The following is a 19351-nucleotide window of genomic DNA, read 5'->3' on the forward strand; positions in this document are numbered from 1 at the left end:
ACAGAACATTATGGATGCCCAGTTTTGAGTTATTGCATCTGTTCAAGATATCACTTATTTAGCAAGATGGTAGAGCTATAAAAGAAAACTTTTTGATATCATAATTAAGGTTAAGCACACAATTTTGCATTACTACACTTGTAAACCAGAGGAAAAGACTGGGCTACTAATCGACACAATGAATAAAAACCTCACTATGACTGTTCAGAACTTAAATCAGTTTGAAAATTTGTTAATAAAATGCTATTTTAAGTAAAATGACCATGTAGCTTACAATTATAACATCTAAAACAATGGCAACTATATTGAGATACTGTCCTATCCAGCAGGAGGACTAAAGTATGTAACAACATCACATGTCTGATTGAAGTAGTGCTTCTGATTGATTTCCAGTTCCAATTCTCAAGAGCAACTAGGGATGGAAACTGGCCCAACCAGTGAGATCTACACATCATAAATAATGTTTATTTTATCTTAAATATTCAATCGAAACCAACTATGCTGAATGTGAAATGTCATTTATAACCCTGATACTAGACCCCACCTTGTGACCTGGACTTTGGAATTTTGTTTATCCTGTCTACAATCTTTATCCATTCATAATCTGTGTTAAACTACTTGGCTTTTGTCTGTTTTAATTATGATTAAGTGTGTGTTTATTTTTGAGGTTTTGAAAGGATATTGTTTAAGTTGCATACATTAGAAGTCCTTTCTTTTCACTGCTTTTATTAAAAGATAACTGAGCTACAATAATTTTTTTTCCTCTCTCTCTAGTACAGAATAAGCCTGGTTTGTATATCTTTTGTCCTGAGTCGTAGTCCATCAGGCAAATTGATTATTTGACATTTTGGGATAGATTGTTTGTACAGGGGGCAAGTATATCAGCAAGTATATCCTTTGGTAAGGATATTTGATATCTTCATGGATGCTTTGAGGACATTCCAAAATTATTTATGCTGTCTCTGTTAAGAACCTCCTGACATGACTTTTCTCTGACCAGAGTTGTTGCTTCAGGAGTCTGGTGTCAGTTTTACAAATTACATGTCCTACCCCCCATAGCTGGTTTTTGATTGAATTTAAAAACATGTTTAAAACCATGCATGGGATGTTGATGTCACTGGCTGGGCAAACATGTATTGTCCATGCCTAATTGCCATTGAGGTCAGGAGCTGAGAGATTCTGATTGAAAGAAAACTGAGTATAACTGAGCAGGTTGCTTTTTAGCATTGACAATGACCCCTTCTATCATTTTACTGGTAAATGCACTTAGACTGATAAGGCAGTAAATGGCTATTTTGGATTTGTCCTACTTTTCCTAAAAAAAGGACACAGTGAGGTAATTTTCCACATGGCAAGAAGGATGCCAATGTTGTAGCTGCACTGAAACAACTTGGCTAGGGATTTAGGCAAGTTCTGGAACATGTTCTTCAGCATTATCACTTTAATGTTGTCAGGGCCAGTATCCTTTGCAGTATCCAGTTGCTTTTTGATATCACATGGAGCGAACCACATTGGCTGAAAAGTGGTATCTGTGATACTAAAGACATCTGGAGGAAAGCCAAGGTGAATTTGGCACTTGTGGTTGAAAATCATTGCAAATGCTTCAGCCATATCTTTTGCACTCATGTGCTGGCCTACTCCATTATTATTGATGAGGATGTTTATGCAGTGACTTCACAACTGGATAGGTCAGGATTGCAAGCTTAGATCTGACCTGTTGGCTTTGAAATTGCTTATCCCCGTATATTTCTTGCTGCTTACTCTGTTTGGCTTAAAAGTAGTCCTTTTACACAACAGTAGCTTCACCAGGTTGACTTCATTTTTAGTTATGCCTGGTGATGTTCCTAGAATACCCTTCTGCACTCTTCATTGTACTGTGGTTGATCTCCTGCATTATAGTATTGGACAAAAGGGGGATAGGCTATGCTTGGCCATATGGTTAGATAGTGTTTGAATGCAATTCTGTTGCTGCCTGGTGGCCCACAACAATTCATAGATTCTAGTCTTGGGTTATGAGATTCATTTGGATTTTGTCCCATTTAGCACAGTGATAGTGTCACACAACACAATGGAGTGTATTCTCAATTTGAAGATGACATTTTGTCTGCCCAAGGACCGTGTGGTGGACAATCTTACTGAAATTGTGTTGGACAGATATGGATGTTTCAGGCAGATTGCGGAGGATGAGGTCAGGGCACAATCTCGCAGTAACATTCCATAGAATTCAACCAGCTTGGTCGGTAGTGAGACTGCTGAACCATTTTTGATGATGGACATTGAAATCCCCCACCTAGTGTGCATTCTGCATCCTTGTCACCCTCAGTGCATTCTTCAAGTGTGTTCAACACGGAAAAGCACTGATTTATCAGCTAACAGTAGTGTATAGTACCTGTTAAACAGCAGGAGATTTCCTTGCCCATGTTTAATACGATGCCATGACACTTGATGAGGTTTGGAGTCAATGTTAAAGACCTTGAGGGCAACTCCCTCCTGACTGTATAGCTATGTATCACCACCTCTGCTGAGTCTGTCCTGCTGGTGGGACAGAAGGTAACTGATGTCTGGGACATTGTTTGTAAGGTATAGTTCTTAATATATAAACATAGGGGTCTGGTTATTTGTTAAACCATGACCTGAATCTTTCATCTGAGCTCCTGGTCCTCAAACGGTTTTATTATCAATTGCACAATCTCAGCGTCATTACAGCACAGGAAAAGCCTGTCATTTTTTAACTGACCCATCAAGTGAGCAATTCACAGATGCCATTCTTCCATCTTCTCCTTGCACATTCTCCTTTATCATGTAACAGTCAGCTTAAGGCTGAACTGCTGCATGAGACACAATGATGAAGTTCATCCTCTGTGTCTGCCATAGTTAAGTGGAGGTTCCCAAGTCACAAAAAATGGTCTACTTTTTCCAGAATCACAGTTATTGGGGGAGATGTGCTATGCACTCTGGTTAAAAAAGCATTTAGTAATGCTTCTTGGACAGAGTCAATATTGACTCAACTCAATGGAATTTAAAAGGAGGAGAGGTGATCTCATTGAAATATAGATAACTCTTAAGGTGCTTGACAGGGTATTTGCTGACAGGATGCTTCCTCATATGGGAAAATCTAGAACCATATGGCATAGCCCTAGAATAAAGGAATGCAAATTTAAGACTGAACTGAAGAGGAATTTCTTCTTTCAAAAGACCATGAGGCATTGGAACTCCTTGCCACAGAAAACTGAGTCCTTGTGCATATTTAAGACTGTGATAAATAGATTCTTGATCAGCAATAGAATCAATGGTTACAGGGAAAATACAGAAAAGAGGATTGTGCAGAATGTTGGATCAGCCATGATCCTTTAAGTAGCAAAGTGGGCTCAAGGGGACGAGATAATCTACCCTTGTTCCTCATTCTCATGGTGTTATGGACATGATGCTCAGTTTCTGAGTATGAGATCTAGAACTCACTGTAAGGGTGGTAAAGGCAGAAACCCTCATAAAAATGTAAGAAGAATTTAGAGTGCACTTGTGATGCCCAGGCATACAAGGCTATGGGCCAAACACTGGAAAATGGGATTAGAATAGTTAAGTACTTGTTTTTGACTGGCACAAACTCCTTGGTCTGACAAAATGGCACAGTGGCAGGAAGACTTCAGGTGTAATCTTTCACAGGAATGTTTTTCCAACAATGGGCTATGCATATAAGAGATGGGGAAAGGCTTAATATTAATAATAAAATTGCTTCATTTCATGGCAATACAAAGCAACACCTCCGAACAAATTCGTTTATCACATTGATAGAGATCTAGGTTTCTTCAATTATCCAATCAAAATGTTATTGTTTAGTTCTGAGATTAGAAATTTCTATTCATCATACGAGTTATATTTAATTTAGATACTTTTAAAACTTATGCCAATTAAAAATGTAAAAACATAAAACAATGGAAAAATATATCTTTTTAAATGAGTAACAGTGGACATTATCTCTAGTAGAATAAGCAAAAATGACACCAGTTTTAAAGACATATTCAAATACAAGAGAATATGGAAGAAATAGTGAGTTTTATGAAGATATTTGTGTAAAAGTAGAAATGAAGTGATAGAAGAATCATGTAGCGATGTCATTAAAATTCAAGCATTGCACTCAGAACATTAAGAGTGGTTGGAAATGGCTAAAGTAGAACACTATTTTTCATTTCTTTGTGGGATGTGAGCATTCCTACTTACTCTACTTGCTCATATCACATTGAAACATCTCTGCATCCTTCTCACAGTTCAAACTCCCATTCAGCTTCCTGCCATCTGCAAACTTAGAGATATTACATTTAGTTCCCTTCACCAAATCATTGATACATATTGTGAAAAGCTGAGGTCCAAACAATGATCTCTGTAGTACTCCACTAGTCACTGACTGCCACTCAGAGAAACATCCATTTAATCCTATTCTTTGTTTCCTGTTTGCCGAGAGTTCTGTACTATGTCAGTATACTACTTCAGTCCTATGTGCTTTAAGTTTCCATGCTAATCTCTTAATGTTGGTCCAGGAAACCATATCCATTGGCTCCCTCTTATCAACCATACATACTTAAAAAAAAATTCCCGTAGACCTTGAAAGCATGATTTCATAAATCCATAGTGACTCTAATCCTGTCACTGTTTTCAAGTTCTCAGCTATCAAATCTTTTATAATCTGCTTTTTAAAGTAGTGGGATTACATGGACAACTCTTCAACCCATAGCAACTGTTCCAGAGTCTATAGAATCTTGCAATGAGTATATGCACTATTTCTGGGGGCACTCACTCTGAACCCTGGGATCATCAGCCTTTAATCCCATTAATTTACCCAAAAGCATTTCCCTTCTCATACTAATTTCTTTCAGTTCCTCTGCCTCACTGAACTCTATGTTCCCCATTATTCTTGAGAGGTTATTTGTGTTTTCTTTGTGAAGACAGAAACAAAGTATGTATTTAGTTGGTCTGCCGTCTCTTTGTTCCCCACTTTTGAATTTAGAATTAGATTTTATTGTCAGGTATACTCAAGTATAGGAATATATGAGTATAATGAAAAGTGTACAGTCACTGTTCCCTGACACCATACTGGTTACAAAACTAGAATATAATTTGAAAACAACAGAAATAAAAGAAAACCAAAAGGTAAGAAGAACTACCAGATCTTAAGGTCTAAGTGTTATCTCCATAAAGGGGTTTGGAATCACTGATGCATGCACCTGGGCCTAGCCATTGCCTGAAGTCTCGGTCAGCCTGTGAGTCTCGCAATGATTGCTGGGAGGAGCCATGTTCTTGCTGCTGCTGCTGCTCCAATGCTGATTGGTGCTGTGTCCTTGCAGCTGTTGCCACATCCTCCTGCAATTGCCAGGAGGAACGCCATCTGCCTCTGATTGCTAGGGGGCTGCCACCATTCTGCAAGGGGCCTGTTCTTGATGCCATTGCCTGGGATTGCCGAGAAGAACCTGGGAGGAACCGTGTCTACCACTGCCATCGCTCACCAGGAGGAACTAACCACTTACTATATCTACCATATTTCTGACTAAGGGACCTGCATTTGTCTTCACTAATGTCTCTCCACGTACCCAAAGAAACATTTACAATATGTATGTTCCCCACAAATTCACTCTCGTACTCTATTTTCCCTCTCGTAATCAATTCATTGTCCTCCTTTCCTGAAATCTAAACTGCTCCTAATCCTCAAGTCTGCTATTTTCTTTGAACAGTTTTATATCCATTCTTTGGTTTCCCTTCTTAGCATTGGTTGGACCATCTTTCCCATTCTATATTTATGCCAGATGGGAAGCACTAATTATTACGGTTTCACCATGTACTGTTTCAATGGTTGCCATCACCTGTCCAACATCATTTCTCCTGATTTATCATGGCTAGCTCATGCCTCATATCATCGAGGTGCTGTTGGACTGTGAATCAACTTAGGTCAATGACAGCAGTGGTAATATCTTTTTTTCATAGTGTCCCATCTTCTTATTTCCCTTCATTAAGGTAGCATAATGGAAAATTTCATTGCTGATTTCAGTAACACTGTATTGGTTCATTGGAACCAGACTTCAGCTAGGTACAGCATAAAAGAAAATGTAGCTGATGGAGTTTGTGTTTTAAGACTGTGTTCAACTAAATAGAATAAGTTTGAGTCTGGAATTATAAACCACTGCATTAGCTGATTTCATATTTAACAGAATACAATTATTTTTCAACACTTCAGTATGATAGAATCATAGAATCCCTATACAGTGTGTAAGCAGGCTATTTGGCCCATTGAATCCGCACCAATCTTTCAAAGAGCTTCCCATTCCACAACCATCCATTTCCCACATCTAATCCACCTAGGCTGCACATCCTTGGGCATTATCGGCAATTTAGCATGGTCCATCCACCTGACCTACACATGTTTGGACTGTGGGAGGAAACTGGAGCAACCGGAGGAAACCAACACAAACATGGGGAGAATGCGACAACTCCAAACAGTCGAATTGAACTTGGATCCCTGGTGATGAGGCAGTGGTGCTACCCACTGGTCTACCCCATTTTAATAGGTTTAGTGTCACATGTGGGGCATGGTCAGTTTCCTGGAATTTAACATCCAACACAACCCATCCCTTCTACCTTCTTACTACTTTCACACTTTTGTTTTTACTTCAGACACTTGTGCTATTTTTAACAAGTAATCTGTAGAAATAAGCTGCAGTTTTGATAATCGAGTGAATGTTTGTTTCAATTAAGTAGTGTAGTTACAGCAAGTAAAACCTGCCATTCAGCTGTTTGTAAGCACAACCACAATGTGGTATGGCCATGCTTAGAAGGAAAATAGTTTTTCCTTTATCATTGCACCACCTCGTGGCAGAAACCAGATGCAGTACAAAACACTGAGTCAACTGGAAATGTTGGGGTCGTTCTTCGTGAAGCACAGAAGGCTGGAAGAAGTTTAAGTAAAGAGAGTTCTCATGGGATAAATGAGGAACTGTTTCCATTGACAGAATGGTCAGTAACTAAAGGACAAACATTTCAAATAATTGGCAAAAGAATCGGAGGAGCCGGATTTGGGTAGGTTAAAACTTAAAGGAAAAATTGAGCAACATATATTACACAGTACATTAGACTATGAAATTAGTTAAATTTGACTTCTTTCAAGTGATTTCTTGACAATACAAGTTATCAATTCCACATTCTATTCCTGTAAGGCTTGTGGCTATTTTGTCTTCTTTGACACCTTAAAGGATCCGGCAATGAACTGTCTGTATGGAAATTGTTGTTGTCAGCAGGTGGCAGCACAGAACACTCCAACCGCTCAAGTACAACAAAGGATAAAGTTAAAGCAGAAAGTCCGAGATATAGATGATTCCATTCCAGTGAATGATTCCAGGGAATAAGGCCTAACCCGTCAGGCTGTGGCTTATTGACAGCATTCTGCATCACCCTCAACGCAACAGAGAAGGTGTACATTCATCTACACATGGCAGGACATTACAAGGACCACTCCCCTTCACATGAAATACACAGGCATGGGGCTGAAGTACAACAAAAAGAACAGTAAATGGTTTTTAAGGAAACTAATCATGGGGTGCAACTACCCATAACCAATGGGAACACAGTCCATTGACTCCAAGAACCCAACTAGTTTCATAAAATAAACACATCACAGAATTGTCAGAAAAACACTTAATTAACACATTGCAAAAACTACTCACAAGAGGCAGTGTGAGAATAACACATTTAAAGAAGGGAGAAAAAACAAGGGAGGGAACTAAAGCAAATTAATGCACCCCAGTCCTCACGATGCTCACCTGCATGCAACACCCTCCACCCTAGAACCTTGATAGAAAGTGGAAAACCAATTCCAACTCTCCAACCACATACACTGATTCACATTGATCCATGACACCCATCATCTCCATGGCCCCAATAGGCCCTCTGTCAACCGTGACCTAGGCTTGTTATATATTGCTATTATTTGGGAACTTCAATTTGAAGACAGAGGAATATAGATTTTAGTTTTCAGTTTTATGAAAGTGACTTTGTTTTTAAAAAGGTCAAAAAGTTACTTTGACTAGTAAATTAAAGACTTTTCCTAGAAGTCAAATGACTTAAGTGACTCAATTACCTATCTAGAGAGTTAATTGTGGAATGTTTGCAAATCTGAGTTATGATGCAGAAATAGATAGTCAGGGTCAGGGCATTCTGAAGAACGGAAGTCATCCTATCAGATAGTGAGAGCTTAATTGGCTGAAACATATAGATAAATTGTTGCAACAATTCTAAAGAATTTTTTCCCAATTGCCTGAATAAAAAGTCTTAAGCTGTGGGTCAACTCTCCAATTAAAAGAACTGGAAGGAGTAATTTGAGTAAGACGTTGAACAGTTAAAATATGTGATATTTCATTGGAATTGAATGGCTATGGAAAAGAGTTCAATCTTCCTCTTTACAGTTTATGTGAAAACCTTTCAAAATTATCACATAAATAGCTTTGTTCTTTTTATCTTTTGTGTAATAAACTGGTGTTCTTTTGCTAAAAGAACATTGACAGTCTTGGGTAATTATGTTCAGTGAATGATTTTATGATTCCTGCTAATGTTATTACTGGACAAATCAGATCTGAGAATGAAATCTGGCTTGATAGATCATTTGTTTTCCTTGGTTTTAATGAAATGTAGGCACACAAGGTTGCAGATTTTGTTTTAATAATAAAATGTAAGTTAATTACACAAAAGAAAAGATAAAATAAACCACCTATTTATATTTCACACAAATGTAAAGATTTTAAAGCACACATAAAATTACAATCTCATTAGTCCTGAAAGCATCCTATTACAGTGCTCACCAGAGAGAATTCCCATCTCAATTTAACTGCAGCTTCAACTCCCAGTCTTGAAAATCTAATAGTCTCCTCCTACCTTCACCCCAGCCCCATTTATCTCTTCAACCCCTTTCCCCTCCATATTGCTGATGAAGGGCTTACGCCCGAAACATCAACTTTCTTGCTCCTCAGATGCTGCCTGACCTGTTGTGCTTTTCCAGTGACACATTTTTTAACTTTGACTCTCCAGCATCTGTAGTCCACACTCTGCCCTTCTTCCTGGAGTGTTTATATGACTGAGATTAAACCTCTTCAGTTTCAACTAACCCCTTCAGGGTCTTAATGAAACACTTCTGTTCTGGAACTCTAAAACTGAAATATTCTAATTTGAAACAGTGTTAAACTATGTCCCTTCCTCAGTGGCAGTTGTTTTACACATTCTGCTTCACCCAAGACTTCGGTAAACTGCCAGGCTGAAACCCAAACACTTTTTATAAACTATGAGTTCCCACTAATCATAAGTCTGACCTTCTGAATTGGTAGTTTACTGCACTACACTGTTGTTTGTTTGCTCATGAAAGCGCTCCTGATTTAAATCAATTCTTATTAGCCGCCAAGAACTATCTCCCAGAGAATTTTCTTTCAAAATAGGAAATCACCATATTACAGAAATACTTACAAGTTCATCAATAAACCCCTTGAGACCGAAGATCAAAACTTATATGGCTCAAGCTCAAAAATAAATGATGTTAACATGTAGATAAATTATACATCACACCGATCATCATGGTAACCGAACTGCAAAAATAAAACTTATGATCTATCAAACCAGGTTGCATCCTGAGGTCTGGTTGCTTCGAAAAATGAGGCGCAGGAAAAGCACAGCAGGTCAGGCAGCATCCGAGGAGCAGGACAGTCGATGATGGACTTATGAAGGAATTATGCCTGAAATGTTGACTCGTCTGCTCCTCGAATGCTGTCTGACCCGCTATGCTTTTCCAGCACACCTTTCAACTCTGATCTCCAGCATTCTGCAGTCCTCACTTTCTCTCTGCCCTATATTATCATTACCTGGGGGCAAAACATAAAACTTAACATTGAGAATAACAGCAGGAAATCTTTATTGCATTCAATGACTTGACCAAGACATTTGACTCAGTAAATTTTAAGGTTTTATGGATAGTGCTCCACAGATTTGGATCACCAAAACATTTATTTACAATCCTACAAAAGCATCATTGGTGACATGTCCGCAATTGTTTTCATTGGGAGATATAAAACAAATGCCTTCAAAATTTGGACCTGTGTCAAGTTCGGCTGCATAATAGTGCCCGTGCTATTTACAATCTGTCTGAAAATAGCTTTTCAACCACTTTCTTATTTCTTGGATATCCAGATGGAAAATCTAATCTTAATTGCCACATGCTAAACTACACTAACTAGGGTGCACATCGATGGTCTGGAGTGTGCAGGTGGCCACAGTGTCATTACCTACTGTCTCAGATTTGCAAGCTACTCTCAGCCTCTTCAATTCTACATTTAAGAGATACCTGGCCTGGCCTTGAATGTAACCAAAATAAAACTTATATATTGGTGCAAACATGATGAGTCAAATATTCTACCTTCCATACATGTTGAAGGAATGACTCTAGAATGTGATGAGCTCTTCTTATATCTTGGTAACTACTTCACTCAAAAAACTATAATTGACAAGGAGATCAGACAGTAAATCACAGTAAACAGTTGTATAGATGTCGTTCTCAAACATATTAATATAGGAGTTAAAAATAGGAGTAGGGCATTTGGCCCCTTAACCCTGCTCAGCCTGCTGTGGAAAGGTCATGGCTGATTGTAACCACAACTCCATATTCCTGGCTACCCCTAATAGCCTTTCACCCTTTTGCCTCCCATGAATTTATTTCTAAATGATGATTCCTAATTTAGTTCCTCCCATAAGAGGAAACATCCTCTACATACCACACTGTCACAGGCCCTCAGGAATAAATCAAAGGACTGGCAACAAAAATGGTGCAAATACAGTACCAACTCATGCAATTCCAAACCTCCACCCATCACCTCTGGCCTTTACACCTTCCAGTTTTATCCCTGTTTGCTTGACTGTGACCATTTTCTGAATTCTTATAAAAAGTTTACATTTCTGATTTAGTATGCGCTTGTGTGTTTGTAAGAAGCACACCAGATAGGTATTCTTTAGTCAAAAATATAAGTGACTGGCTTTATTCCTGGATTATAGAAATATATAAAATGTGTTCTAATTTTCAGTGATGTAGGCAAACGTATATGTTCTGCATGCATGCAAAAAATTACAACTTTATGAAGTATCAGATGTTAGCCATGAACAATACAGAAAAAAAAGTCAATAATAATCCATTAATTGTATTTGAATATTTTCATTCTCACTGAGGCAGCGCTTTACAGTTGTAGCTGATGTATTTCCTTTCCTTACAGAAACAGTGTCACAGAAATTCCAATGACCCACAGTAGAAAGTTCAGGACCATAGACGCTTCTACCCCAAAATAGGATTCAGGACTTCAATGGCCTATTGCAGGAAGGAATAGAGGGAGATGTTCGTTCTTCCATCATGTGTGCTCTGATCCAATTCAAGCATCTGCACAAAGTTTTGTAACCTCTCTCCAAATCTATTGTATTATTTCAAAGAATATGGGAGGGGTGAGCTCACATCTTGCATACCCTCCTTATAGTCATTGTTTCATACCTGAGGTGATTTCTGTTTTTAAATGTCCCAGCCACAAACTACTGAATGAGTTATCTTCAAACCTGATGGTAAGAATGAGTTGTTCACCCATTTAAGGTTGTGATTATCTGTGCTGACATCTCCACAGAGTTTATGCCTTCATGGAAACGACTGACTCCACGGATGCAAATTAGCAGCTACTTCAGATCAGTGTCCATTGTTTAGCAAAAAGTGTCCTTTTAAAGAAAAATCAATATACATATGACTAATTGCTGAAATTACAAATTAATATTCTGACAGGATATTTTGTTAACATGAGCACAGACAGACCTCTGGATCCAAGGTGAGTAGAAATAAAGTTCTGAATATTAATTACAGAGTTAAATATATAAAACATTCCTTTTATGTAAACCCATTCAAAAAATTAAAATCAAGAATTTAAGCCCCTTATAAATACAATCATTATTCATGAACCATAACAAATCACTTTTCCTCTTATAACTTCCTTGAACTTTCAATCAAACTGTGAATTCTGCCTGCCACTGTAATATGGGAATCAACCACCTAATATTAACAAGACTACAATTATAGCACTAAGTATTAGGTCAACAAATAGCTATTGAAATTGCTAGATTATTTTCTACTCAACAGTAAGCAGTGTTGTTTTGTTTCTCAAAAAAGGCATTTAAATAAATTGATAGTGTGACAGTTCTGCTCTTCAAGAGCATTTATGGTTTCTCTAATGATTCATAACACCACAAGCAGAAGGCTGTTTTTCCGGTGAAAATGCGATTGCTTTTCCAAATCCCCACTGAGTTTGGATTTCCCACATCTCTCTCCCATTTCATACCTTGGTGATAACAGCATCTGCCAGAATTCCTTTTCATAGTGAATCATTGAATGTGGGAGTCATTGGTTATTCTAGCTAACCCTAACCCTATCGCTCATCCCCAAATGTCCTTGAGAAGTGGCGGTGATCTGCCTTTTTGCACTACTGCAGTCCTTAGGGTATGCCTACAGAAAGGGAGGGAGTAGTCCCAGGATTTTGAACCAGTGACAGAGAAGGAACAATAATATATTTCCAAATTAGAGTAGTGTATGGTTTTCAGGGAAACACAAAGTTAGCGGAGTTCCATACATTTACTGCTCTTGTCGTTCTAACTTGTAGATGTGGGACAGGACCAAATTTGGTCCTGTTTACCATTTTAAAGATCTCTGGAATCACCATAACTCTATGAAAATCCAGCCCATGAGGTCAGATGACCAAAAGCTTGTTAAAAATGTAACGTTTTAAGGGAGGTGAGTGTGTTAGAGAGGTGGAGAGGTGTAGGGAGTGTATTCCAGAACTTGCAGCCCAGATATCTAAGAAGCAGGCACATATTGCAGCCATTAAAATCAGGAATGCCTAGGAATCTACAATTAAAGGCACACTGAAAGCCCAGATTATTGTGGGCGTTAGGAGGTCATAGAAATAAAGATGAGTTAAGCCATCAAGGGACTCAAAACTGGAGATGAAAATCTTAAAATCAATACATTGCTTGACCAAGAGCCAATATAGATCAGTGAGCACTGTGGAACACAACCAACTGTTGGAATAGGCAAATCTGAGGCTGGGACCAATGTTGGCTAATATTATGGAGATGGAAATAGGTGGTATTAATGATGACCATTATGTTGTCCGAAGTTCATCTCTACATCAACCATGTTAATATAATAACATAACAACTTAAGAATAAAAGCAAAGAACTGCGGGTGCCGGAAATCGGAAATAAAAACAGAAAATGGTGGAGAAACTCTGCAGGTTTGGCAGCACATGTTGAAAGATAAACAGAGTTTTGTCCATTATCTTTTGTCAGAAACTAATGTTCTGATGTTTTGAAGAAGGATAACTGGAGTTGAAATGTTAACTGTGTTTCTCTCTAGCGACACTGCCAGAGCTCCTGAGTATCTCCAGCACTTACTGTTTTTGATCCTTGGCAACACGGCTATTAACAGATTGCCATAAAATCAACTGTTCCAAGGGAGAAATATGTGGAAGTACCACTGGAAAACAAACAAATTGAAAACTGAGCAGTGGCACAGACATAAAATAAGCAATCACCTGGATGAGAAATTAAACTGTTCCCAATCTACCTGCATACTCCACCAGGAGTATAAAAGAAACCCCACTTCTGTGCTTTGAGGAGTTTTTGTATTGCACTTAAAAATAAGGCAGCACCAGCTTAGCAAAAATAATTTCAAAGAATGCTCTTAGAATTTGTGACTTCATGAATAATATTTTGCAAAGCAAACAATAATTCCAATATTAACAGAAGCATTTAAAAGAACACATATTGTTTTATGAGGTTTGAATTTTGGTTCCCTTGAAAAACATACCAATTTGCTACCTTTTTTCTTGCTACAAACCTGTGTTAATGTTCTTCAATTTGAGGCCATTAATCAGTGCAGCATAACAAGCATAGAATTCATGCAGTAACATCAATGTGATGCCTTCTCCATCACAGCACCTGATTTTCTGGAGGCAAAAATACAGCTAAAAAAGTAATGTTTGTCTTTAAATTTAGGAGGAAAACAACCTTTTCACCTGTAACACTCCTTTGATAAAAAAATTCTGCAAACATAGTGACCGTTTGGTATTTAACATCAATACAGTGAGTACATATGTGTAAATGTATCAACTAATAATATGACAGTAGAGATTCATATATAAATGGAAGACATTAACTGCTAAAAATGAAAACTTCAATTTGAAAGATTGAACATATTCTTTCAAGAATAGCATCGTCACATTACAAAACATGACAAAGTTCATTATGCACCAGCAGAATTGGTATTCAAGCAAATATGTTTTATGTTGTTTTATTTATGACAATTAAGTTAACAATTAGCATGTACTTAGAAGTAATGTAATACAGAGGTTTCTGTTTCCTGTTTTATTCTTGACATTTCTAAATTAAATATGCATTTGGAGTAGGCATTTGGACACAACAGCAAGTCAAAGTTGGCACCACAATCCTCCATCACCCAAAGAGTAAATATAAACCTCAATTCATTATTCGTGAAAGTTTTTCATCTCCGGTGTCTGGAAGCCTGGGTTCTCATTGGTGACTAGAAAGCCAGGTTTTCCTGCTAAGGAAAAGTTAGAGTGTGAGTATTTATCCAGTTGTTTTCTTTTTGTGTTTGAGCTGTAAGGAACAAGAACTATTCAGCACAGAATTAAAAGAGATCTGGAAAAAGCAAGGGTGAAGTCAGGAAAAACCTGTTCATGCAGCGGGTAGTTAGGGTATGGAATGCACTGCCTGGAAATGTGTTGGAGGCAAGTTTAATTGAGGCATTCAATAGAGCTTTTCATGACTGTTTGGATAGAAATAATGTGTAAGGGCTTGGGGAAAAAGGAGGTGGTTGTAACTAGGTAATGATGTTCTTTCAATGAGCTGGTGCAGACACAATGGGCCAAATGGCCTCCTTCTGCATTGTAATACATTACCCATTGTGTACTTTTGCTTGTTAAATAATCTAACAATAAAGTTATTATTCATGTGAGTGCAGTCAAGTGACGCCTGATTTTAACTCTGCTCCCCTTGGGAGAAGTTGCAACGATTTAGTGGATATTAAACCTTGCGAACAAAAAAAACCTCCTTAAATTGCCACTGTTCTTGAATTACTATTCTTGCACAAGTGAAACTAAAGCCACGAGTTTCCTGTAAATTTGATTAAATATCTTTTCACAGATAATGGATCTGAGGCAAAACTGTTTTGTTAATTGTTCTGAAGTGGATAAGGTCTCATTATTCACTGCGATAATCACTTTGGTTTGTTTCAACTCAGGACTTTTGGTAGAGCTAGAATTTCACAGTTCAACTCTTATGGTAAAATGGATCTTCTTTGTAAACAAGTCAGGGAGTGTTGGCAGGCCATTCAACCTGCCAAGGCATCTAGAAGTTACTGTTTGTAATGATCCAATTCCAGGATCATTATTCTGTCCTCTCTAGCATTCAAGTTGCAACGTACAACTAAAAGCCTTCCAAGTAGATCACACCTGAAATACAAATACAACCAGGTTGCATGGTACACCCAGGTTGGGGTGTCTATCATTGCAATTGTGCTCGTAACTTTGAGCATCTTGAGACTCATTTTGCAGGATGACACAATGAAAACTTAATCAATCCAGGAGAAAGATCTCCCCTAGGCAGGGAAATACATTTTCCTGTATATTTATGCATCTCGCCTGTCATATTCAAGTATTCATTGGAGTAGTCTATGGCCCTGTATAATTTAGTAAAAGTAGCCTGTACACGCCACCTTAATCCAGTTGAGCATTTCTCAAATCAGGGTAGCAGTAATTCCATATGGAATGTCAATTTGCTAAAATTGCTTTTAATTTCCCTCAAATGTGATGATTTAGTGATCAATATTGTTACTGATGATCAATGACAAAACCAAATTTTAAAAAAAGTAAATATAAATACAAAAAGGACAAATCAAAATGTTATCACTGAAAAGGTTCAAATTTGATAGGGCATAAATGCTGAAGAGATTGAACTGGAGAAGATGTATCCAAGGATTTTGAAAAAAATGACAGTAAAACCTGCTGAGGCACTGGCAACAATGTTTCAGTCATCCCTAGACTTAGGGGAGATACCATGAAGACTGGAAAATTGCATACAACCTTGTAAGAATGAGCCCAGCAATTACAGACCAGTTAGTTTAACTTCAGTATGAGGAAGCTTCAGTATGGTGACAGTTATTTGTTATAGTAGTTTTGTGGAGAAAAGGTGGGTTGGTTAGGATGAATCAGCATGGAATTCTGAAGGGGAAATCATGTTTATTTAGCTTGCTGGAGTTTTTGAAGAGTAACAGAAAGGCTGGATGTTATTGTATACCTGGATTTCCAGAGGGCATTTGGTACAGTGCCTCACAACAGACTTGAGGCAAGCTATAGGTCATGGTATAAAAAAGATCAGTAGCAAGATGGATACAAAATTGGCTAAGTGATAGAAAAGGTGATTAGATATTTTTAGACAAGAGGACGGTTTCTAGTGGAGCTCCTGAGGGGTCTGTACTGGGACCCATGCTTTTCCTGAAATATATTAATGATCCAGATCTTGGTGTGCAGATGACAATCTTAAAGTTTGCAGATGTACTTTGAAGAATTATAAACTGTGAGGAGGACAGTGTAAAAAACTAGTACATAATATAAAGACAGATAGCAAAAGCTTCTAGAAATATATAAAACGAAAAAGAGTGGCTAGAGTAGAAGTTGGTCCTTTAGAGAATGAGAAGGCGCATTTACTGATGGGATATGATGAAATGGCTGAGGCATTGAACAGGTATTCACAGTGGGGGACATAAACAACGTGCCAGTGATTGACAAAGAGACAAAGGTAGGTAAGGACATGGAAACAATTATTATGGAAGAGGTAGTGTTGGGCAAGCTAATGGAGCTAAGGATAGACAAGTCTCCTGGCCCAGATGGAATGCATTCCTGGGGAATAAAAGAGATGGCAGGAGAAATAGTAAGCACACTTGTGGTAATTTTTCAAATTTGCTGGATCCTGGGGCAGTTCTAACAGATTGGAAAACAGCAAATGTGATGTCATTGTTTAAAAATGGCGGAGGACAAAAGATGGGGAATTAAAGACTGGTTAGCTTAACCTCTATAGCAGGGAAGATGCTTGAGTTATTATCAAGGAAGAAATAGCAAGGCATCTGGTTAGAAATTGTCCCATTGGGCAGACACAGCATAGGTTCATGAAGGTCATGCTTAACTAATCTTCTAGAACTCTATGAAGACATTATGAGCACAATGGCCAACAGTAACCCAGTAGATGTAAGGCCTGCAACAATGTGTCATACAAGAGACTGCTGCGTAAGATAAAGATGCATGGCATAACCGGTAAAGTATTAGCATGGACAGAGGATTGGTTGACTAACAGGAAGCAAAGAGTGGGGATAAATGAGTGCTATTCGACTTGGCAATCAGTAACAAGTGGTGTGCCACAGGGATCAGTGTTGGGACTGCAATCATTCACAAGTTACATCGATGATTTGGAGTTGGGAACCACGTGTATGTGTGTCAAAGTTTGCGGATGACACTAAGATGAGTGGAAGAGCAAAGTGAGGTCTGTGAAACTTTGCAGAGAAACATAGATACTTCATGTGAGTAGGCAAAGGTCTGTCAGATGGAGTACAATGTTAATAAATGTGATGTAATCTATTTTGGTAGGAGTAACAGTAAAACGGACGATTACTCGAATGGTAAAAAGTTGTAGTATATTGCTGTGCAAAGAGTCCTGGGTGTCCTTGTGCATGAATCATAGAAGGTTGGTCTGCAGATACAATGGATAATTAGGAAGGCAAATGGAATTTTGAAATTCATTGTTAAAGAGGTTAACTTTAAAAACAGAGAGGTTATGTTGCAGCTGTGTAGGGTGCTGGTGAGACCATACCTGGAGTACTGTATGTAGTTTTAGTCTCCTTACTTCAGAAAGGATATACTGGCAATGGAGGGGCTGCAGAGGAGGTTCACTAGGTTGATGCCAGAGTTGACGGGCTTGGCTTATGAGGAGAGACTGAGTAGACTAGGATTATAGTCATTGGAATTTAGAAGAATTAGGGGAATCTTGTAGAAAGATATAAAATTATGAAGGGAATAGATAAGATAGAAATAGAGATAATGTTTCTACTGGCAGGTGAAACTAGGACAAGAGGGCATAGCCTCAAAATTAGGGAGAGCAGATGCAGGACCAAATTGAGAAGGAAATTCTTCACCTGAAGGGTTGTAAAACCATGGAATTCCATGCCCAGTGAAGTAGTTGACGCTATTTCAGTAAATGTTTTTAAAGCTAAGATAGATTTTTTTTGAACAAGGAAGGTGATGGTGAGATTAGATTAGATTACTTACAGTGTGGAAACAGGCCCTTCGGCCCAACAAGTCCACACCGCACCGCCGAAGCGTAACCCACCCATACCCCTACATCTACATCTACCCCTTACCTAACACTACGGGCAATTTAGCATGGCCAATTCACCTGACCTGCACATCTTTGGACTGTGGGAGGAAACCGGAGCACCCGGAGGAAACCCACGCAGACACGGGGAGAACGTGCAAACTCCACACAGTCAGTCACCTGAGGCGGGAATTGAACCCGGGTCTCCGGCGCTGCGAGGCAGCAGTGCTAACCACTGTGCCACCGTGCCGCCCACACGGTGGTGGGTAGGTGGAGCTGAGGCCACTAACATATCTTCTTGAATGGCGGAGGAGGCTTGAAGGGCCAGATGACCTCCTTCTGCTCCTAGTTCTTATCTTATGTAGAACTCCAAAAAGACATAGACAAGTTGGAAAAGTGCCAGATAGGTGACAAATGCGTTCCAATGCAGCAAAGTATTGGTAGGAAGAACGTTAGAAAATAAGAATAATGGGGTTTGATTCCAAAGAGGGTGCAGCATGAGAGGGACTTATTTATATGTGCACAAATCATTGAAGGTGACAAGTGATGAGCTGTTAATAAAACATAGAATATCCTTGCTTTTGTTACTAGGTGCAATGAATAAAACAGTAATCACAAAAGAGTGATGTTGAACCTGTGTAGGATACACTTTTCTGGACATCACCTAGAATTTTCTGTACAATTGAGAGTGCTACATAATGGAATGATTTAAAGCACCGGAGAATGAAAGAGTAATTTAAAAATAGTGATTCCCAGGATGAGAATCTTCAGTTATGGGATTAGACTGAAGAAGTTAAGATTGTTCTCTTTAGAGAGAGGAGGGCCAAGAGGGGATTTGATACCAGTTTTGAATGGGCTGGACAGAGTAAAT

At 38.5% G+C, this 19351-nt stretch overlaps 1 protein-coding gene across 5 annotated transcripts in view; it reads right to left on the reverse strand.

The window, feature by feature from the left end:
• Nucleotides 1–11200: 11200 nt before the first annotated feature.
• LOC140484450 (arrestin domain-containing protein 3-like) overlaps nucleotides 11201–19351 on the reverse strand; it is a 78494-nt gene continuing 70343 nt past the window's right edge. For 4 of the 5 annotated variants that reach the window (XM_072582888.1, XM_072582872.1, XM_072582887.1 and 1 more), the window contains one exon: nucleotides 11201–14659. In XM_072582888.1, the coding sequence (XP_072438989.1) occupies nucleotides 14639–14659 (21 nt within the window). In that variant the 3' untranslated portion in view covers nucleotides 11201–14638. The remainder of the gene's footprint in view (nucleotides 14660–19351) is intronic. The other variant, XM_072582873.1, reaches the window with a different exon arrangement.

The sequence above is a fragment of the Chiloscyllium punctatum genome, chromosome 2 (genome assembly GCF_047496795.1).
Source record: "Chiloscyllium punctatum isolate Juve2018m chromosome 2, sChiPun1.3, whole genome shotgun sequence".
NCBI classification, from domain to species: domain Eukaryota; kingdom Metazoa; phylum Chordata; class Chondrichthyes; order Orectolobiformes; family Hemiscylliidae; genus Chiloscyllium; species Chiloscyllium punctatum.